This window comes from Pempheris klunzingeri, chromosome 16 (assembly GCF_042242105.1).
Source record: "Pempheris klunzingeri isolate RE-2024b chromosome 16, fPemKlu1.hap1, whole genome shotgun sequence".
NCBI classification, from domain to species: Eukaryota; Metazoa; Chordata; class Actinopteri; order Acropomatiformes; family Pempheridae; genus Pempheris; species Pempheris klunzingeri.
Window position 1 is genome coordinate 7,646,519 of NC_092027.1, and position 22,806 is coordinate 7,669,324.

At 41.3% G+C, this 22,806-nt stretch overlaps 2 protein-coding genes across 2 annotated transcripts in view; one reads left to right on the top strand and one right to left on the bottom strand.

The window, feature by feature from the left end:
* Window positions 1-346: 346 nt before the first annotated feature.
* Window positions 347-2,430, bottom strand: LOC139215611 (transmembrane protein 42). The gene is made up of 3 exons (XM_070846620.1): window positions 2,254-2,430; window positions 803-949; window positions 347-493 (listed from the first exon to the last, which is right to left on the bottom strand). Exons 1-3 carry the CDS (start codon window positions 2,428-2,430, stop codon window positions 347-349), a joined length of 471 nt encoding a protein of 156 aa, XP_070702721.1.
* A 9,927-nt stretch (window positions 2,431-12,357) lies between these two features.
* The window catches only part of LOC139215701 (oxysterol-binding protein-related protein 10-like), a 68,891-nt gene continuing 58,442 nt past the window's right edge, over window positions 12,358-22,806 (top strand). The window contains exon 1 of the mRNA XM_070846743.1: window positions 12,358-12,927. Coding sequence (XP_070702844.1) covers window positions 12,656-12,927 — 272 coding nt within the window. The 5' untranslated portion in view covers window positions 12,358-12,655. The remainder of the gene's footprint in view (window positions 12,928-22,806) is intronic.

A 22,806-nucleotide genomic window follows, 5' to 3' on the forward strand; every position in this document is an offset into this window, starting at 1 on the left:
GTAAACAAGGCTGCAGCACAGCTGTGCCTGCTGCGCCTCTCAGCCTGCATGACCTCAAACTGCAACCTGAAGGATAAATAGTCACTTATTCCAAATAAATCATTTCATTTTTTTAATCAGGAACGACACATTTTGAAATGATTCTACTTCTTTCATTATAGTGCAGAAAAAGAGTCTTAATTCAATAAATGTACTTTTGTACAAGAACAAAATCCACTAAATCTACTTTTAAGACTTCACTATGCTTTGGTCACATGTTAAAATCAGACGAGATATCGGCAAAAACTCCCCACATCCTGCAGCCAGCTGGAGCCACCCTAACCTGAGCTAGTGGAGACCAGATATATTATTCGTCCTTCTTGGCGACTGCGTTCTGTTGTCCATCCTGCGGCGAAACCCTCTGCAGTACCAACAGGCCAGAGAAGGTCAGGGAGATCCCAACCCACCACAGCGTTATCTGAGCCTCACCGAAGATCAGCTGCCCCAGGAAAGCCTGCGGGTGGGACATAAAATCAGGAGCTCTTCTTAGTCAAAGTAAATGAGGCTCTACCGCTCCATTTAAATAAGAGCCCACGCTGAACTTTGACAAGAAATTCCTGTGAGAAGCCTAAATAACTGCGACAAGTTACCTCTGAATATAGCTCAGCCTATTTTCTAAAATAAAGCAGCTTATATAAGGACGAAAGGATGTAGGGTCACTCTGAAATTACCTTAAACTCCACTACAGCCTTTAGTGTTGAGACTGAAGAGGAAACACAGTTAAGAGGGTGTAGGACGTCCTGTCAGAGAGACTGTTACTTACGGAAGATATGAAGTTGGAGGCGGTGGTGGTCACAGTGGTTCGGGTGGAGGAAGAGGAATACCTGAGTGCTTTGGCAAGGAAGGTCCACATCACAGCATTGCAGGTGAAAAGCAGCCCGCCACACAGCAGCCTCAGAGGGATATGGAGCTGGAAAACAATTAAAATAGTTGAATTAATTGTATAAAATGACTGCAGCTTTCTGCACAACATCTGCAGCTGTCTGACAAAATTATTTCTCCTGCACAGTCGTGCTTTAGTAGATGTGTCATGATGACTCAGAGCTGTAGGTTGTAAGTTGAAAACCCTGCAGACAGAAAAGCTTGTGTGAAGTTTAGTTTAAATAAAAGGAACATTTAACAGTGCAAAACCATTCAGTCCACCGTCACCTAAAACTTTGTCCTCAGCAATGACAGAGGAAGTATTCAGATCCTTTAACTAAGTAATAATCGAAACATTGTAAAACAACAATACTCAGTTATAAGTAAAAGTTCTGCACTGATCATAGAATAATATATAGAATATATAAGTATTACTGACAAAATTAACACATACGCATCATTTTATTGCTGTGGCTGATCGAGCTGAGGCAAATTAACAAACCTACTTTGTATCCAGTTGCGTAGTTTGATCTCTAGCGATGCTTCAAATTTCACAACTGTTACATAACAAGTAACTTTAGTTGTCAAATAAATGAACTAAAATAAAATAGACCTGAATCTCCTTTAAAGTACTAGTAGGCCTATTTTAAAATTGTACATTACAGGAGGATGCAAACTTAGTAACTTTCCACCATCGAAGACTATAGATTACATATAATATGGATAAATTACTATTACCGAAAGCTCCAGCCTCAAACATCACACCTAACACACTGTTTACAAATGAAAATGAACACTGAACATTGTTATGTAGTTGTTTCCCCTGTATGTCTGAAGTGAAACATTCCACCTTCACATCGACCTCATGTGCTGTTTTAATTATCCCTCATATTTAAAGGTCACTGACGTTTCCAGCGTTTGAGGCTACAGACAGACAGACAGCTGCATGCAGATGTTCCTGACATCACGTGTGCGGACGGCGTGAAGGTCACACAAGAAACCTGACCCCCTTTTCCCACCAGAAACACACACACACACACACACACACACACACTGGTAAGAGCTGCAATGTCATTCAGCACGCGGACACAGCACGAGAGCGCAGCTGCAGCATGGGCTCCCCCGTGTGATGCTGCTGATGGTGCTGATGCTGGGGAGTCAGAGGGGGGGGGGGAGTCAGGGGGAGGAGAGGAGAGGAGAGGCGAGGCGGGGATAACCCCCCAACTTCCTCCATGAGAAATCACCCCGCCACCCCGCAGGCATGCACGTCGGCTCTGCATAATTCACAGCCATTCTCCTCCTCCTCCATCCGAGTTAATAATTCACGCGGCTTTAACTGCGGCGATGCCTCACCCGGTCACACGCTGTAGTTTCGTCCGCTTGTCTAAATTTCCGCTGCTCTCCCCACGTCCGGAGTCCGGTTTCGCAGACTCCCTTCAGGTAGTCGGCTCCGAGGGATAGTTTGGCCGACGACGACGCCACGGCCCCGAGGAAACCCGCCAGCAGTGCATAGAAAACTCCCGGGAACATGTTGATGACAGCAACCGAGGCACATAATTATCTAATCCATCTTTACATCCCTGCCGCCGCTGCTGCTGCTGCTGCTGCTGCTGCTGCTGCTCTCAGTCCGGGTTGAGCTGCCTGCATGGCTGTGTGTGTGTGTGAGTGTGTGAGTGAGTGTGTGTGTGTGTGTGTGTGTGTCACTGAGCACGTTTTGCTGCACTTTCCACAGACAGCCGTCCGGTGGCAGTCACACAACACATGGTCAACCCGTGCTGCGCTGTGGTTGGACCAAAACACACCCCTGTGGCATTCTGGGAGATGTAGTTCCCACGGTTTATCACCTTAAACTGAGTGTGTGATGACTTTGGATGCAGCTCTGGGGTGCACACAAACCTGCTGGAGCCAATAATAACACATTATAGTGTTTTAATGAGACATTTTGATTAAAAGAGGGAGTCTAGTCATTAATAGACAGTGAGTTGAAGCCTTCCCTATTTTTCTCTGTGCTATAAATACTGGGTGCTGTAGAGGATAATCAATGCTAATGTAATGCCCTTGAGTGTACGAGTACAGCAAAGTATGACTCCACTTGATCCAGACTGCCGGACCTCGGTTCCCCTCAGCATACTGATGAGCTGCATTATAAAAGCTCATTACATTAAAACACAGCAGGTATAAGAGGAATGGATGGGAGGAGTGTGTGTGTGTGTGTGTCACCAGCATCCTCTTTGCCCTTTACAGAGAATCGAGCCTGTCGGAGAGGTGGAACCAGAACAAGACAAATTATTCTCCTAATTAGGAGCAGGAAGTGGAGTGATTGTTATAAATGTACAGGCCTGTAATGATTTAATGAATTAATCTGAGCGTTATGATAAAGACATCAGAGACAGACGGCCATCTCCTCATCACACTCGGCAGCTGAACATTTGGTCTAAGATGGAGGGACAATGAAGAAAGAAGAATGTGTCAGTGTTGATTTATTTTCTTTCTTATTTTACAGACTAGGGAATATCAGACGAATCTGGCCTTAAATATATGTCCAATTTCTTGTCTTTGTTGAAAAGAAATATGTTTACAGAGGGAAAACAGTCCACATAAGCACGAATAATTAACTTCAAGTAATAAAACTGCAAAAATGTAGTATTATTATTATTTTAGGCTGTCTATTTACTCTATTTACTTGCACATTTTGACCAAACATAATATCTAAAACGTGCAGGTAATTCAGGTGGTGAAAATGTAGTATCCAAAAATAAAATGGTGGTCTTTAAACTCACCTCCCTGTTTTACCAATTTACCTTGATTATAATTATTTTATTGCTATGTGCTGGTTTAAATGTCTATCGACTGCTGGTTAATACAACTTGTACACTGAAATTGATATATCAGATTAATCTAGAAATGACAATTGAAATATGTGACATGAATATCACCGGAGTCTGAGGCAGGGACGTAGTTAGCTTATTGCTAGCCTGCTAAGCTAGGCTAGCAGGTGCTAGCCAGTTAGCCACACTAGCTTAATTTACATTCATTAAATTACCCTCAATTGTGATTACATGTAGTTACTACCTCTTTTATATGGGGCGGGAAACTACGTTACAGAGATGCCAGTTTCTCAAAATAAATATTTTTCACTTAATTACTGGAACAACTAGTGAAAAAGTCAGCCACCTTAACTTTGGCTAAAGCTAGCCGTAGCTAACAATAACAACTAGCTATAGCTGAAACCTGCAATAGCTAATTTTTTTGGCCACTTGGGGGCAACTCAGCTCAGACACATCAGCTCTTACCTTAAAATGGCGAACACGTTAGCCAGCAGAGCTTATTCACACATCCAGCAGTCGTGGAGCGACATCATGACTCACTTGGAGCCGTGCTTGTGTTCACCCGATGAATGTAAGTCCATCAATTATTCTCTTTTTAGCTCTTCTTGTGAGTAGAAATTCACACTCAGCTGCTAAATGCCCCATTAGCTAGTTGCCCACAGTGTCTGTTGGCTGCGTGGGGCAGAGCAGGTAAACCTGTTGACATTTTAACTCGCATAGTAGGAAAAGCACAGGTGATAAATACTAACATTATTTATGGCTCCGTTGTATTCAGGTGTCTCAGTAAGCACTGAATGACAGTGTGACAGGGAGCCAGCATTCACAATACCAGGACCCTGACACTGAAGCAGCTGAAACCATCATTATTTTCATTGTTTACCATCGGTTTTCTGTTAATAAGGCCCATTTCTTTAGCTGTCTGTCTGTCTGAAAGTGCAGCACTTTGTATGGCTACTGCAAAATGTAGGCTGTATCATTACTGTGATCAATTCATATTCAATTCAATTCAATTTATTTGTATAGCCCAATATCACAACAGAGTGTCTCATAGTGCTTTACAAAGTTCACTGAAATAAACAAGTGTAAGCGAACAAACAATCTAATAAAGAGTCCAGCAGTCGATGAGGCCAATGGATCAGTCCGGTGGATCTGTCCGAGGCATCACCTGCCCTTTATGACCCTCCTTCTTCGGGAAGGAAAACCTCAAAAAACCCAGTGGGAAAAGAGAAACCTCCGGGAGCACCACAGTGAAGGAGAGATCCAGCTCCCAAGGACGGACAGGCTGTAGCCTTGGACAGACGCACATCCATTGGCTGGTGGAGAACCACATCAGCGGGACCAGGACCAGGATCCATAGGAACCAGGGAACCACATCAGCAGAACCAGGACCAGGATCCACAGGAACCAGAGAACCACATCAGCAGGGCCAGGACCAGGATCCACAGGATCAAAAGGAACCTGAGAGATGAGAAAGCAAATGTCAAGAGCTCAGATTATGGACTTAACTCAGTCTTGACCAAATATGTGTGTACTGTGTTTTAGCTTTTTAGGGCAAAGCACCCAATTCATCCACATAAAATGACATCATCTTGAAGATGATCTCATCCTTTTCTCAACTAGGCCAAGTGTAAACCCTGTAGACTGTCACTGCTAAACCCAAGTTAGTTTTCTGGCCAGTAGGTGTCTCTAATGTGCTTCAGAGAAATATCTCCACATGCACCAACCTGATGTTGATGTAAATCACTGATTGCATTCTGTGTACTTTTATTTCTGCTGCTACGTTGTGGATTGAGGCAACAATTAGTTTGAAATACAGCCTGTTTTGCCTATTGATGCTTTGACGACTTGTTACCACAACTCCAGCTTGACATTTGCAAGCAGTAAAATCTTAATTAGCCTGTAGAGAAGCCATTATTGCTGCAATAAATGCATCTGCATATGTCAAGTTAAGTTATTTTAACTAAGAGGGTGAACACACAAGGAAATCAGAGGCATAAAAACAAGAAATGTAGTGAAAGTTGCAGGGTGAGTGTGCTCGTGTGGCATCTGAATGATGTGTGTGTTTTCCTGTTGTCTGTGAAAAGGATATTAGGGTGGCGAGCAATGACAGCACAGAAGAAAAGATATTAGGTGTTGTTTCTGTCACAGTGTCTTCTGCTCTCATCCCTCTGAAACAAGCCTCAGGGAACTGACCGTCCTCAGCCTGTCAAATTTTGACAGCAGTTTCTTTCTGCAGTGTCTGCTTAACAGAAAAAGCCTGAAATCAAGCGAAGCCATTAGCTGTTAATTCCTCGTTCCTCTGACAAACCCAAGTGCCAAGTTTGAGCACAAACTGGGGGCCCTGAGCGATAATTGAGCCCACGGAACGCTTTAGTGCCACTTTTTCTGAAAGTCTGTCACTGCCTTCCTGTATCTTTGCCCACCTTTGGGTCCTTTAAGGTGATTTAATAAGGAAGAAAGTGATCATCCTGAAAGTGTAGGGTTCATTAGTGTAACCACTTTAATGTGACCTTTAACTCGGCTGTCAGTTGCTTGCAGACAGAAATAGATTTGACGAATCAAAAGGAAAATTTGACTATAAAAAGCAGAACAAATGACTAAATTACTACTATTACTTTGTTCGCTCATCTCCTTTTCTCAGGAACAATAGGAACAATCTTTTCTTTAACACTATTTAGCAAACAGTTCAGGTTTTTGCTGGAGAGGATGCCGATAGTTAATGGCTTTTGGTGAAATTAAACTTTGATCATTTTGGTTATTAAGCACACACACCCATTAAACAGACAAAGGGAAACACTATAATAGAGCTAAAGAGGAGAAGAATACCTGCACATTGCTATCTCGTTCCCTATTATTTTTTCTTTTAAATATTATTCTACAAGGACACAATAAATTCACCCTGAAGTGCCTTAGAACAGTGATACCTTCACATACTGTCGTACGTACTGAAGTGCTTCTGAATGGCGACGCATTCAGTTAGCTGTGGAAAAAAAAGTGAACCAACTACAAAGTCAATGACTATAAATCTTTGGACAAAAGGATTTAATTCGTTATTTCCACCTTTATTAAGTAACATTAACCAGGTACATCCTACAAATGAATGTGCCTTGAAGATTTAGACAGAAATGTACAAAGCGCTCCATGTCAGGGGTTTTTATTACTGAGCGCTAATTTAGGGAGCCATTCCATGAACGTCATCATTTATTTATTTAACATTAAGATGCCTAAGAGATAAATCAGCTTACTATATATAACAATAACAGATTATTATTATTATTATCATTATAATCATTATTATTGTATGAGCTTTTGATCGTTGTTAGTATTTAGCTGTTGTACTGATAGTAACTACTATTGCTTGTTTGTTTCCTTTTTGTAGGTTAGATTTTGATAGTGTTTTCTTATGCTGCTTATTTGTTTACTTTATTTTCTTGTTTAGCCTATTTAGATTTTGGCATAATTGATATTTTGTTTGTTTTGCTGTAAGTTGGGTATTACTGTGGGCACCTGACACTGTACAGGTAGGTAGGCAGGTAGGCAGGACCAGCATGCACCTGTGTGAGCCTATGGTTTTTTTTACCAGGGAAAGAAGTTTGCCTGCATAAATCATATAAACATGGTGCACCAGTGGCCTTTTTTGATTCTGTGTTTGATTTTATCGTTTGACAAATGGCCACTACAATTGTTAGTAGTGATGGTAGTAGTAATCGTAGTAGTAGTTTTGAGATCCTCAGGCAGAGGTCTTCTGTCTCCAGAGTCCATCCTGAAAACTAAAGGGGACAGAGCGTTTGCCATCAGGGCCCCGAGGCTCAGGAATGACCTGTGTGAGGAAATGAGGCTGTCTGAGTCAAGAGTCCTTGTTCAAGTTCCTTCTCAAAACATTACTAAAAACATAACGTTTCCTGATTTTACTTGAGCTGCCTGCTTTCACTTGATTTTACTTTTTTTACTTGGTTTGTTTGTAATCGTAAAGCAACTCTGTTCTAAAAGGTATTATATCATTACATTAGTAGTGATGAGTCACATTGATTACAAATTTGTACATACATCAACATAACATCTCTTAACATGTTAGAGTTATGGTGCTGACTCCCTCGGATCGCATCGATAACAGCACTAGCATTGATCACAGAACGTAATACCCACCGACACTCACAAGCTGCTACTAGTTGTCATGCAACCAGTAGCTTTCTGCATGTTGTCACTCCTTCTTGTTGGGGGAATGCAGTTTGCAGTAACTGTTTTAATGTAGGCTAACAAGGGTGAAACTATTGAAAGGGACTGAGGATGGTTACAATCTAATGGGTGCATTTCATGTCACATTCAGCAACTACAGAAGTAGAAGAAGTTTCTGAGGGCCGCCAATGGCCATTGGGCCGCACTTTGAGAATCACTGTTCAGTGTCTTGTACGCAGTTGGGTTTATGGTCTTGTGGATGCTTAGATGCTAAGTACTTTTTTGTCGCTGTACTGGTCTAATCATCCATCCTCTTTTCTTGTAGAGGTGTTCTGACTTTCAGAGCGGTGGCTAGCTGACGATTCCTGACGCACAAAATCTCAAAGAAGAAAAAAATCTGGGCCTCCATACTCTTCTCTAGCCATCATAGAGCATAGCTGCTGTGATGAATATGCATGACTTCATCTTTCAGCCCAGCACGGAAGGAGGCAGCAAGCAGAGAGTCAAATGCACCCACATGCACCCTTGAACTATAAAATCCCTCTCTCCTGCTTTCAGCTTACAGTCTCTCTCACACACACACACACTCACACACACACACCCTCACACACACACACACACACACAGAGTCTGCTGACCTTGTCAGCGTACAGGGTCAATAGCTCCCCTCCAGTCCATTAAGTAGTTATTGGCGAGGTTTCTGCTCTTTGTGAATAATGCAGGCTGTTGTGCAAACATACACATGCTTTTTAGAAGTCAAGCATCTATTCATGTAATTTATAATGTTATAGATGAAACCCCAACAGAAATAACTGTAACTGGAATGCAATTATACCCAATATGACCCAACATTACATTTTTGAGATCACATTAAAGTAAAACCAAAGTTAAGAGCCGCCAGAGGAAGTTAAGCTCATGTCACACGTTTAATAAGCTTCTTCCCAGAGAGACATTTTGTGGAGCCATGTTGGCTGGCAGCAGAGTTTCCAACAGGCAGATAAAATGTTCCCAAAACAAACAGACTCGAGATAATCTCCGTTCCTGCAGTTGCCAGGAACAATTAGACCAGGTGAAATGCTAATCTGATCCAGCTGTTCTTTGTTAATGCAGCATCAGCGGGACGCAGAAACAAACCAAGGTCAGTCGTGTTTTTCTGTACGTTTTTGTTGGGTTTTTGGTTTGGGAGATATGTATGTGGCTTGTGTGTGTCAGGAAAGAGGACAGACACGCTTCAGTCGAACACCGATGAGATCTATAATGAAATGAAACTCTGACTCCCTGCTCCAAATGTGCACTAACCAAGCAATGATCATTTATTGTGAAATATTGTATCAACGAACGAAACCTCCATGTCCTGCCACTCACCACCGTCGCCTTTGAGATGCCAGGATCCATTAAAAGCTATGAAATATTGTGTTGTGAAAATGAGGACATTAGAGCTAAGCGATGAGAACGTGTGCTGATGAAGGACTTCTTCACCCTCCTTTATCTTTAAAGCTGAGTCCAGGGCTTTTTCTTTGCTGAGCCTTGGGATCAATCGTCAATTATTTTCTGAAAGGCTGTCAGACATCTGAATGCCAAATGTGCGGGGCAGCAAAATATTGCTTGAACAAAGTTTGCTAGTGCAACAGACTGAAATATTCTAAATGCCATATCTTAGTAAACTTTATGGCCAAAAGTATGTGGACATGAGAACATTACACCCATATAACGTATATCTACACACAATGGCCACTTTATTGGGTATATCTTTATAATCTAACAATCTATCATTATGGAGCTCATTATGTTTTGGGTTTGGTGACAGGTGTAAAAAGTTTATTATTGAGGTCATAGTTAAAAAGAGGATTCTAAAGGGATTAATGTTTTTAAAAAAAAATCCTCTATAGATTGACATTTGGGAATATCTCAACACTCAACACTTAAAACTATCTTAAGCCAATACATAAACTAAAAAATGTGTTTCTATCAAACTACAAACAATACTGTTGCTCTGAGTTCCTAAAAAGCTGACATTTCAGAGCTATTAGATTTAAGGTATCTCCTTCTAGACGTTAATGGCTCTGGTGCCGAGAGCGGACTGGTAGTGCAAGATGACGAGGGCCCGCCTCGGGCAGTCACAGCTGCCATAAATCTGACTGGGCTGACGCAGGGCTGTAATGGAGGAGATTGGTGCGATGTCAGTGAGTAGCCGGGGAAAAGAAACGCATCGAACCACAGCTCTGGGGAATGAGTTCTTTCATGTTGTACAGTGCTGAGGTGAGGAAATGGAGGCCGCGGCTCGCTCTGTTTCGGCAACTGAGGCAATGATGATGCAAGATGTTTCAAAGTGCTTATCACAGGGATGATAATGATGAAGATGACTGGTCGAATGGGGAGAGGCAGTGGATGAAGAGGAAAGGTTAATGATGACGAAGATCTAGATGATTTTAAATGCGATGACGCTGAGTTTGTCGAAGAAAATGTTGAGCTGAGGTCTTTGTGTAAAAGACTGTATATAAAGATGGACGACATGACAGTTCCCCTAAATTCAAACCCTGCCCCTCCATGTTAACGGTTGAGGCATGGGCCAAACCAAAAAAATCAAACACACACCAAATAAACTTTTCCCAGAGATGGTTTCTCTGCCCATTGTCTTTGGGAAGAAATAATACTGTAGGTAGTTAGCTGGACATCACTTTTGCTTTTGAGTTCAAATTCATCTTACACGGATCACCTCTCCTCTTTCTGCAGGCCCATGCTCCCCGCTCCAACACGAGGCTAAACACACCTGTCGTGCCCGGTTGTGGCTGCAATCTCTATTCAGGGGCAGGGTTTAGAAAACAGTCAATGCCTTTATTTTGAAATGATGATCAATTCTTTTTGCTTTGATTTATATATATAGTCTAAACTGAAAATGAACAAAAGCCACAGAGTCAAACTGGCATGACCTCTCAAAATGAAATGCAGCTGACCTGAGCTTGACACGCAGCATGAGCTTTTAACAAACCATTGACTCTGTTGCACAAGGATTTTTTTTTACTCTCTTGTATTGATTTTTGCTTTGTGGTGGACAAGCAGCAGGAATCTATCTGTGCTCTGTTAAGTGTCCTATTGAGATTCATCGAGGCATGCCTTCAATTTCTCAGCGCAATATCTGCCTCTTCCTAATAGCCTGCAGTGCTCCTCCGTCTGGTCTTCATTAACGTGTCCTTTTCATCCTGGTTGTCGTGTGTGTTTGTGTGTGTGAGCGTATATGTGAATAGGTTATATAATACTTTGATGGGGAAAAAAAATAATTTAACAGTCTCAAAGCCCTCCCAAAACATCAAATAAACTAAAAAAAAAAACATTACATAGAGTTTTGATACGAAAGGGTGATCTTACCCCTGCATCTCTTTAATCAGCCAAAATAAATATTCAGATGAATATTTCGGCTACATTTTCTTCATCTCTTATATGTAACCATTGTTTTTTTTTGTTTGTTACATAATTCTGAATGTCTACGATACTGTCATCCTGGTTTGCTTCTTGAAAAACACTGGATTGTTTCCTTTGAGGATTTTATTCAGTAGTTTTTAGGTCCTACAGTATTTTCTAATATTTTCTAAATGTTTTTATACAAGCTGTGAAACTATGATAGAAATAAGTCCTGGAACATATCCCTAACAACGACTAATATGTTAGATTTTATTCATATATTGGATTGTTGTCAATAAAGCAGACCAAAGAAAAAGATAAATACTTAAGTATCAGGTGTAATGTTTACCATGTTCAAAGCTTTAGCATGCTAATATTTGCTAATTAGAGCTATTAGTGCGACTGAGACTGTTGGGAATGTCATTAATTTTGCAGGTATTCTGCTATAAACCAAAGTTATTTATCCTGAGGGGAGCATAAATGTCTCATTTCATGGCAATTAACATTTCATACCAAAGTAATGGACTGGCTGAAAGAGTGACACTGCGTTTCCTTGAGCCACTAAAAGTGATTACACATTATCAGTAAACCAAACCAGGATTCTACTAATGCAGTAGCACATTGCCACTAATTTATTCTTGTAAATAACCCACCAAATGTATTGCACCATAATTGCGCCAGTGGTGTGTTTCCAAACTCTGTGTTTTTCTATGTGAGTAAATTTCAGGGTTGTGGTTGAACTTTCCTTAAAAACATTCAGATGTTTTCATCTTGTTGGCTGGGCGCCCTTGAAATTATCATAAATAAAGTCCTGACACGTATCAGCCTCATACATGACTCATCCGAGGCTTTTCCTGCTGGCGTTTGCAGTATTGTTTTTTCTTTTTTTTACATTTTTTTTTTTACTCTTTCTGGGTTTGAGGATATGTATAATAGGATTGCATTGTAATATCCGGGGGCTGGTCCAGAGAGGAGTGGGCGTGTCTGCGCGCTGCTCTGCCTTCCTACCAGGAAAACGCTGGAGGAGACCCACGGAGCCACACAGCCGCGCACTGCAGAGGAGGGAGCAGGACACAAACACCACCCAGGAATATGTCACGCACCGAGGGACGCTCAAACCACCGGCGCAGCGCAGTCCATGCACATCCACTGCCTCTGCTTTAGTTCTGCAGACACACATCGCCCTGCTTGCCACTTATGCGCTGGTGAAATCTCCCCTGCTGCTGCTGCTGGTGCTGCTGTTGTTGGTGCTGCTTCTGGTCCATCCCCGTCCCCTCCTCCCCTCTCTTCCTCCTCCTCCTCCTCCTCCTCCTCCTCCTCCTCCTGCTGCGCTCCGCCGTCCCGTCGCCAGGATGGACAAGACGCTCTGCAGTCCGCATCCCGGGACCAACAAACCCAACTCCTCCTCCTCGTCGGACCGCGGGGGCTCATCGTCGAGGAAGCCCGGGAGGAGCGGGTCGCACAGCCCCGGTTCCGGCTCCCTGGGCGGGCCGGCCGGGGCAGGAGGCAGCCGGGGAGCTGTGCTGGGGAACAGCATGAATTTGCAGCAGCAGCAGGGGCGCAAGAGGCAGCTGGAAGGAGTGCTGAGTAAATACACCAACCTGATCCAGGGCTGGCAGAACAGGTGAGTCAGGGGAGGAGGGGGCGTTTGACACGATTCACTTTCGGTTCAGGTGTCAGATGGCTTCGTGTTGTTATTTGCCGCGTCCACGTTGCACTTTAACCACCACGTCACCGGGAGGGGGAGGAGGGGTGAGGAGGTGAGGGTGTTTAAATCCTGACCCTGCTCACATGCCTGCAGGCCTGCTAATGGATTACTTTACTGACAGTCATAAGGTTAACAATCTACAAAGTCAGATAAAAGAAGTTTAGAGAGACACATTTATCCAGTCATGCACTGAATCTCATCTTATCTTATCTTATCTTATTATTATTTGATATTTTACAATATTCACTGTTGGTTGACCCAACTCTACAGTCATTTTGAGGCTAGATTTAATGGTGGTGTTGTACTTGGAGCTATTTGGGTAACTGGTTAATCGTCTCAGCAACTTCTAAAGCAAAGTTGACAAAATTTAATAGGTTTTGTCTTCTGACTTCTGAGTCCTGTTGGTCAGGAGACATCAGACTTGGGCTTTGGGAAATGTTTAAGCAATAAATCTAGGAATAGACAGATCAATAATGACAATAATTGTCTGTTGCAGCTGTATATTTATATTGCATTGCCTTTTCCAATATTATGGCACTTCATATACTGTAACAGGTGGGCTGTCAATGGCTAGGACTATTTTCATTAACAATTAAAGCATTGATCGTGATTAGTTGATTGATTGTTTAGTTCATAAGACATGAGAAAACAATGCAAAATAAAATGCTAAAGTTCCCAGAGTCTAACATAACGTCATCTAATCTTAATTTAAGGGATCCTTGTTTGTTTATGTTATAAAATAATCATAGGCTGGTATACTTTTATTGTATTTTTTAAAAAGCATCGGCCTCAAACACCCAGCTGGCCTATCGGTTGTGCTCTACATAGAACAGCACCATCGACCACACAGCATTACAAAACTACCACTGAGCGGAATCAACAGCTGTCTGTCAACCACAAGTTATTGCTATAAGTAGAGCTGTAACTAACCTTTTGTTTCCTTATCAGTTAATCTGAAGAATATTTTTTGATGAACTGATTAATGGTTGGGCCTTTACAATGTCAGAAAAATCCTGAGAAACACACACAAGTCCTCCGATGTCTCATTATGTCCGAGCAGCAGGTCAAATCCTTCAGTGAAGTATCACAAAAGACAAAGAAAAGCAGCAGATCCTCACAAATGAGAATCTGAAATTGTTTGAAGTAGGTCATTGGATTCATTGACTAATCATAGCAGCTCTGGTTTTAATATTCACGAAGACGGGATTCATTCTAGGGAGGTTGTATTGGATTGTATAGGTGTGCACCTAATTAAATGAAAGAGCATCTACACAATCTAGTCTGTGTAAGAATCTGTGTGTGTGTGTGTGGATGCTTTTTTTTTTAATTTCGTTTGTTATTTTTACCTCCAGCACCTCAGCCAAGTGTGAGGTGAGCAGTGCATTTTCTCCACTTTTGACTGTATAGTTGTACCTACTGAAATGGTAACTTGGCATAGAGGAAATTTAGCCTGAAACGTCTACAGATGCTCTCCTGGGTTCTGTGTATGTGTGTTTGCCTGTTGCAGGTCGCTGTGGTTTGTGATCTTACCTTATTGCTTCATTTTACTGCTCAATGTGGCCATATCCTGTGGTTGTCTGATATTCTGCTGCTCCTGAGGCACTGCAGCCGCTCTCATAATGAAGAATGTCTCTGCAACAACTGTGGAGATCACAGCAGTGCATTATTGTGCGACTGTACCTCATGCAGCATTTATGGGTTCACTCCGTCCTGTCTGATTTGCTCAATTCAGACCGAGAGTTTTTAATGAGAAGCTATGAGTGAATTTTTAAAATTTAAGAATATTACTCAATCCAGCACTTGTTGTTGTTGTTGTTGTTGTTGTTGTGAGCCACATCCGAAACATCTGGTTGTGGTTTGGGGCATTTTAGAGGAATAGAGAGCATTTTCTTGTGAATTTCCTCTAAGCTGCAAACCTCCCGTACAGTTAACATGAATTATGCAGGATTCCTGTCCTGCAGCTGCAGTGTGATTTTGGGATAGAAATTATTTTTCTCCGATATGTGCCCACAAAAATAACCGACTTCTAGTGTCCCATTGTCGCTGTAGCGGTGCTGCAGAGAAGAAGGAAGCTGTAGTGATCCAGACTGGAGGCCAGTGTGAGAGAGGGGAGAGAAAAGAGAGGCGTGGGGTAGGGAGAGCAAGTATGGCTGCTCCTTGCTCTCCCATTAAACTGACAGCAGGATGATGCACTGAACTGCATCTGTGCACCCAAGGGAACACCCGTGTGCAAGATTCATCCTGGATTAAAAACAAGATTTCCGAGATCTAAAAGTGAGGTGCATCGATCAAACGAAAACTAAACTGTGGATGATGTTCATGTGGGATCACCTCTGCACTCACAAACACTTAAACACACATTTATGCAAACAGATATCACAGTATATAAGGCAGGGGGTGTCATGAGCAGGAATGTGCTGATTTGTAAGCTGAGTTTTTAGCAGGAAGTGTTTAAAGGATCAGTTTGTTCTTTCAGGTGATGATACCTTTCCCGTTTCAATTTCAAAGTGGCTGAAGGCGAAGGTCTAGCTTTCAAGGAGAGTTCTCTGTTCAGGCTCATCGACCCGAGCAAGCGGCACGGCCTCCAGCTCAAGTGCATGTGTAGACACAGATAGTCAGCACAGACTAAAACATCCCGAAGATATGACCCGAAAGTAAAAAGCCTCTTTTAGTGCAGTCAGATCAGATTAAATGTTTCCTTAGAGCACACAAACCCTGATTAGTTACTGTACTAATCTACTGCCATGCACCACAGTGCAGTTTTCCATAAATCCCTGAACTCATGAGCACCCTGTGGGATACCTTAATGATGGTATATTAGGTTTTTATTAGAGATTGGCATAGAAATATTAAAAAAAACTTATAGCCTGTGTTGCATCTGGTTCAAAATCAAGTTTCTAAAATTGGAGGAAGAAGAGAAGGATCCATCTTCCTCCAAGATGTGGCCAACATTGACAAACAGTTAATATGTTTGAGTGCCTACAACATGTATGTACAGACAGGAGGAGAGACGGTGCACCGGTGGAAGTCACTATTGGAGTGATTACAGTCGTCCGTCACGTTCCAATATTTATCACGTGGAGCAGCACATAGTGTGTGTTTGGCAGGCGGTGTCGTGGTAGGAAACAGACCTGAGTGGAGCTAATTCTGCCACTGTGTGGGTGGCCATGTGTCAGTGTGAAGGGCTGTTATGTTCTGTAGGTGCTGTGTGTGTTTTGTGTTGGAGAAAATGTGCTGGGTAGCCATTTTTTTGTTTCTATACACACATATACATGCTGTACTTGTGAGGAACCTCAGTGACATAATGCATTCTTTTACCTGTAGACAAACAGACTGCAATGACTATTTTAGTTTATTTCAACTTGGGTGTTGTTTTTGAAGCTTTTCATATATATTTTTTTGTTTCTATCTACATTATACTTGTCATGTTAATTGCTGGATTGCAGAAACACAATCAAAATTTTACTTTATGCAAATCAAGATACATTTCCTTTGAAAGCTGTGTAGAGATTTGTTGAAAAACAGAAAAGGACAGAAAAGTAATCCAGTAGTGCACCAAGAAGTTTACATTCTACAGCTTTATCTCTCAGTTTCAATAAAAACAACATTTCACAGAGGAATAAAAGAGGAACAGAAAAAGATACATAAGAATAAAGGTAAATAGTCCACAGCAATTATTGAAGCAGTAATGTAGACGAACAATAAACAAGTTACTATTATTACAAACATATAAAGTGTTTAAAGCCTAATAGAAGATTTAGTGGTTTTATCATGATGTTCTTTATGAAATTCCTTTAAGAAAACAGAAATTGGCATCCATGTATTAGATTTTGGCTTATAATATCGCTACATTTATAAGAAAAATGTGTTTTTACATACAAAGGAAATCATTATTGACAACAAAAGAAGGTTAGTGGATGCATGTCATTATTATAGCTTCTTATTTACACAATGATGGCTAATGAGCAAGCTACTTACTAGCTTGCAAATGGAGGTAATCTTGCGCGAGCTGTTGGCTTTGAATGGGTCTTCACCGTAAGAAGACGTTAAATGGAGCAGAGAACACGAGCACTCAGATATCAGACAGGTTTCTCAACATCTTGGTTCAACTATGACTAACCGTACTTGCCCCAGTTGTGTGCACAATAAGTGTGAATTCAGTCATTTTATTCCCAGAATGATTCTTTCAGACACAGTATTCTGGTTAAACTGTTGGTTTATTTACAACCTGCTTGTCTGTCTGATTGTTGAAGAAGTCAAAATGTTCCCTCCAAAACTAAAACGTGTCCCCATAGCAATAGAAATTCAGTAGACACACACAAACACGCACACACTCACTGGTGTGTATGATTACTCATCCTCCAAGTGTCGTGCTAGAAGATTTCAGGATTAATAGGTTAACTCTACACTTCAGAGCCTCTAGACTCCCACACCAAACAAGTTACAAGTTACCGTACTTTATTTTACACAAACACACACACATCCATTCACACTCACACTCACACTCACACACACACGCACACTGAAAACATGTTTAATATGCATGCTCTGATTGGATAATGTCCCTGCTGAGGTTTGGGTCTATTATTAAAGTTACAAATATGGTCGTGTGTCAGACGAGATTTCTGTAAAATTCACCATGTCACTGTGACATAATGTGTACAACACATGACCTAGTGTGTGTGTGTGTGTGTGTGTGTGTGTGTGTGTGTGCTGGTCATGTTTAGCCTATAATAATAATTCAGGTTGAAGTTAGTTATTTTGTTGTTGAAGTAGATCAGAGGCTTCTGGCTGTGGATGGAGGTTCAAAGCTGGTTTCCAGGGTGATGAAGGTGGAGACGGACGTAGTTTCAAAAAGCAAAATAAGAAAATAAGACCTTAGATCTTCAAACTGCAGAGGCAAATGAGGCCTAGTGTTCAGCTATTCATGCAGCAGATATTGCTTGTTGTTAGTTCCTAATGTGGTTTTCTCAGCCTGATGAGAGTTTGTGCATCACATGTAGGTATTCCAACATTTGCATGCAGATCACAGAATGCTAAACATTCACAGCTCTCTCATTTCCCCTTTCAGATACGCCGTTGTACGATATGACGCTACATGTGTAGATTCTAAATTTATGTCTTGCTAAGCGGTCAGCAGGGTGGGGAGTACATTGTGAGGGATGAATCATTTCTTTGCTGATGTGCTCACAGGAGAGGAGCACTGCTGCGCTGCTCTGATCAAAGCTGTGAGTCGGGGTAATGCGGCTCTGGTGGGCGTCTCTCTGGCACAGAAGAGGAGGACAACTTAGGGTGTATGGTGTGGGAAAATAATCCAAGTGAGATGTTTTTAGACCAATATTGTGATTCTGTATCAAGGTTCCTATTATTCACTATACACAAGCAATAAATCATTCTGTAGTGTGTCCAACACAACACTGGATACAGCCAACATGCAAACTGCTGTTTCCTGTAGACCAGTCCTATCTGTTATGATTAAATGAGATGAATTGATTCGATAATTGGTGCATTGAATTGTACAAATGTTCAATTACAGTGGAATATTGATAACATCGAGTCTTGTAAACACGCAATATAATCATAACGAATTAACTTTTTAATAAAATCAGAAAAAAAAAACCCAACAAAGCACTGCAGAACGACAGGCCTGGTGTGAACATTAATATATGGAAAGTAGATACGATCTCCAGGGTAATTTCACTGTGCTGTTTTGAATCTCGTTCAAAAGGAATTATGCGGTGGTCCCTGCCGGGTGGTATTCAGCCTGCGACATGCTGGTCATCAGCTTTTTAGAAATATTCATACACGGTCCACGCTTGCATGGCGCGTTCTGCACAATACCCGACTCAGAACAGGTCCAGATGACCAGCGTACTGTCCCTCTTTGACACTAAAATCATCTCTTGCTCTTCAGTGTTCGGCTCTCCTGAAGCCATGGTGATCTGGTAATACTGGAGCGTAAGTCACATAGAGTGTAAGGCAGCATGTGTGCAGGTGAAGCCAGTGGGGTCAAAAGTTTAGTGTTTTGCTGCCCTTTTTTTTTAAGGAATTTAAATTTCGTTTGAGGTTATTTGTTTTTTCTGTCTTCACTGCTGTTGTTTAGTTTGCTGGTAGCTGGAATATAGGAATATTCATTCACAGATCATTGCTGGATGACATAAAACACATGATTATCGGTGTGTCCGCATGAGAATGTGCAGAGAGATTTACCTGGCGGTGATAGGCTTAATCAGCATTATCGGAAGTCGTCTGGAAAGAACTTGAATGTTAAATTTATATTTAAAAGTCCTGCACTCCAAGATCTCCTTCATTTAACTCAAGCTCAACTTCTGAACCTGCATTAGTGATATTTTTGTGGTTCACATTGAATCAGATCTTTGTTGTGTTAAGAAGGTATCTTGTATGGACAAACCCTGAGCCCTGACACTTCAGCTTTTACCAGCTTTTTGCTTTAGTTTTCTGTTTGAGTCTAAATGCTCTCGCCGGCCCCCCATATATAAAAAGCCCTTTTTAGACACGGAATCGCCTCATTAATCTGTTGAAGTGATGTCTTCTTGTCATTTAGACATTACCCCGTCACACCATGAGGGGGTTCTTCATGCATAAGTGATGAAGATATATTACAGCGGTCTTAGAAGATCTTTCTCTGTATGTTGTCAGTGATACACAAATGTTATTAGATCCAATGTGTTAACACTGCTATTGCAAATTTTATGTAAAATTAACCTTGGTGTTTGTTCAGACATGGCACCAACATGTTAAGTTACCACTAGATTAACTGAAAGTGGTGCATGTTTGGAAGATTTGGAAAAGTCAAGTGTATAGTGAGCCTAAGAGAATGAGTTCAATGGCTGATGAAGAAAGTTGAGCATTTATCAAGTAAAAGATGCAGGAGCTAGTAGATGTAATAGCCAGTGAATATTGGACTTGTTGTTTGCCATACTGGCGTGATTAGTAGATATCTCAGGCCTTTGTTTCTATTGTTTTAGAGCTTTTCTCAGCTGCAGCTCTTTCTGCAGCTTTAAGATCCTCCCATGATGGTATGTGACAATAAAATATTGGTTATACATAACCCCTTTGACACCACGACACTACACATTTTATTAGTGAACAAGTAGAACTCACATTTTCTGCCAATAACTAGCGTGATTTACTGCCTTCCTGCTGTTGTGATGTTCCTCAGAGCATTTTTCAGAATTAACTGCCAAAGGAGCTGGGAGGAGATGCAAATTCTGCTGACAAGCTATTTCCTGCAAGCATCAATGTTAATGCCATTAGGCAGCTCTCTTCTGTTGACGTGGATAAATGTGCTCGACTAAGCTTTTTTTACAGTGTTGTTATTGTTATGGTGGTGATTTACTTGAATGATATCAGCAAAAAAAAATGGAGGAGTATCTGAAAGTTCGTTGTTGTTACAGATATCCTTTCCATGAGTGGATGAGTGATTGTATTTCACAGCTGTGAGGCAGGGATGAGTTTTGATGGAAAATCAGAAAAGGCACTAAAGTTAAATTTAGTGTTTTCTCATGCCTAAAAAAGTTAAAGCATAGTTCTAGACAGAAAATGCATCTAAAGCTATGTTAATCCCGATTAAACCAATAGTTTAAAATTGTGATATACGTCATTAGACACATTTATTTGTATTAATATTTTCAAGCTAAATAGTGGGTTGACATGGGAAACACAATACGTATACAGGAGTCTTTCAGTGACAGAGTTACATCTTAAACTTAATCTTAAACATATAGTGCATTTTCCAGTATTTTACATAATGTTCATATTGTCGTCTCAAGGTCGATGTCGGTCGTGCTTGGATTTGGGGTTTCCTGTAGCCATTGTTGCAAGAATCCAAAGGTGCCTTTTGGGGACCTTATGCTGTCTGGCTATTCCGTATCTTTGGCTTTTTTGCCTACATTTGACAGTAATTTGATTTTGTCCTCCATGTCTTTTTTTATATGGATGGTCTAGTGGTTTTTAGCCATGTCAGTGGTGTCGCTTTAGGAATGACATTGTCATTAGGTCCACTGCTTTTGTCCAGACTGAAACATCTCAACAACAATAACTGGATATATTGACATGAGACTTTGTGCAGACTTTTCCTCCATCGCCACCTGACATTTGTGGTTTCTTGTAAAATGTCTAAACTCTTGGATGGATTCCCATGAAATTTGCTACAAACATTCATGTCTCCCTCATCATCGTCTTTGTGTTTTGTGCTAATTAGCACATTTTAGCATGTTAAACAAAGAAGGTGGACATGGTGAACATTATACCTGCTTAACATCAGCATTTTGTTTCTGTTGCATTAGTATTATTTTGTTGGCTTTAATCTTGAATGCAGCAGTGTGTATATTGACCAAATCTAGTCCATTAACCTCTGCTTGTTTCAATAGACAAGCATACCCATAACCTGCTGTAGAAGCAAAATTAATTGAACACTGAGACAAATTCACTGGAATTGATATTGAATTTACTGTTCTGTGCATGAAAATCTTCAGTGATATGAATTGTTTTTATGCAGTGTGACAAACTTTCGATGTTCCATCTGTGTCGTCCTATCATTATCTTTGCTCTGGCCCAGTTTGTTACATCCTCGCGCCTCCAAAGGTGAAAAGTTCACAGTGGGGTTCACTGTGGAGTCTGCGGCCCTGCAGGTCGGGCATTTTCAGCACTGCTATGACATGAGAGGCTGAATTTAAAGCCCAAGGTTTGTTACCCAGCACCATCCATCATGTTAAAGGTCTGCATTGTGGCTTCGCTGCAAAGGCAAGACCGCCTGAAGGGGTCAACGGTAAAAGCCTCCACTCTGCTGACTGAACAGGAGATAAGGCTTCATATACAGTACAGTATGTGTGTGTGGGAGAAAAAGAGATGGCTGGATAGAAACTGACGCAGGCAGATTGTTCCCTGGTTGGCTGTGGTCGACATAAATCACCAGCTCTCCTGATGGAAGGGGGCAAGACGGTGAGTGGGGATCAATTTTCAGAGAGCAGTATTCACTGCATCCTCCCTGGGGGACTAAAGGGTTCATGGGAAAATGCCTGATGTGAAGGATGCAGTAACAGAGGTCTTTGTCCCCCTATAGTTTGCATATTTGAAGACTGAAGCCATTCAGGATGTAATGTTTTATCATAACGTGTTGGATATTTCTAGTGCTGAGGAGGCTTGTTGAGGCTGTACTTTGACACAGTGGTGCTTTGAGCTAAATGCTAACATGCTCACAATGCCGATGCTATCACACTGCTGTGTACTGTTCACTATTGTTCCCATCTCAGTTGTCCTCATTTGTTAATTAGCACGTATTAGAACGTAATTAGTTTCAGACAAACTATTGGACAAATTAGACCTGATTATTATTATTTGACCTGATGGTTGCGCTAGAGAAGAGGAAAATGTATCCTCTGCTCACTATAAATGTCTGTACCAATTTTCATGGCAATGCTTCCTCTAGTTAAGATCTTTTAGTCTGGAACAAAGTAGTTGACTGACAATCAGACCTACATTGGTATCCCTATTAGCAGGGCTAAAAGTGAGGGACGCACGGGTTTAAACAGTATTGATGTTTTTTCCCAAATTTTCAATTTTCTCATTGGGATCATTTGTATGTAAAATGAGACCAAAAACTGAGTTGGCGGCCTGCCATGACTGAGTGAATGTGATACTTGATCTTAATAAGGTCAAAATAATCCTCAATTGTACGTATTACTTGCTTTTCTCTGTTTTCTATCATTAAAAGTTTAACACATTTAGGATTTTCACTGTTAACTGGACAAATCAAGAAATCTGAAGATGTCAC

Excerpts from the sequence above, each read along its gene's own strand:
- LOC139215611 (XM_070846620.1), bottom strand. The coding sequence starts at position 2,430 with ATGTTCCCGGGAGTTTTCTATGCACTGCTGGCGGGTTTCCTCGGGGCC. Across the intron at positions 950-2,253 it reads AAACTACAGCGTGTGACCGG|CTCCATATCCCTCTGAGGCT; the intron begins GTGAGGCATCGC and ends ATTGTTTTCCAG. Across the intron at positions 494-802 it reads CCTCCAACTTCATATCTTCC|GCTTTCCTGGGGCAGCTGAT; the intron begins GTAAGTAACAGT and ends TCCCACCCGCAG.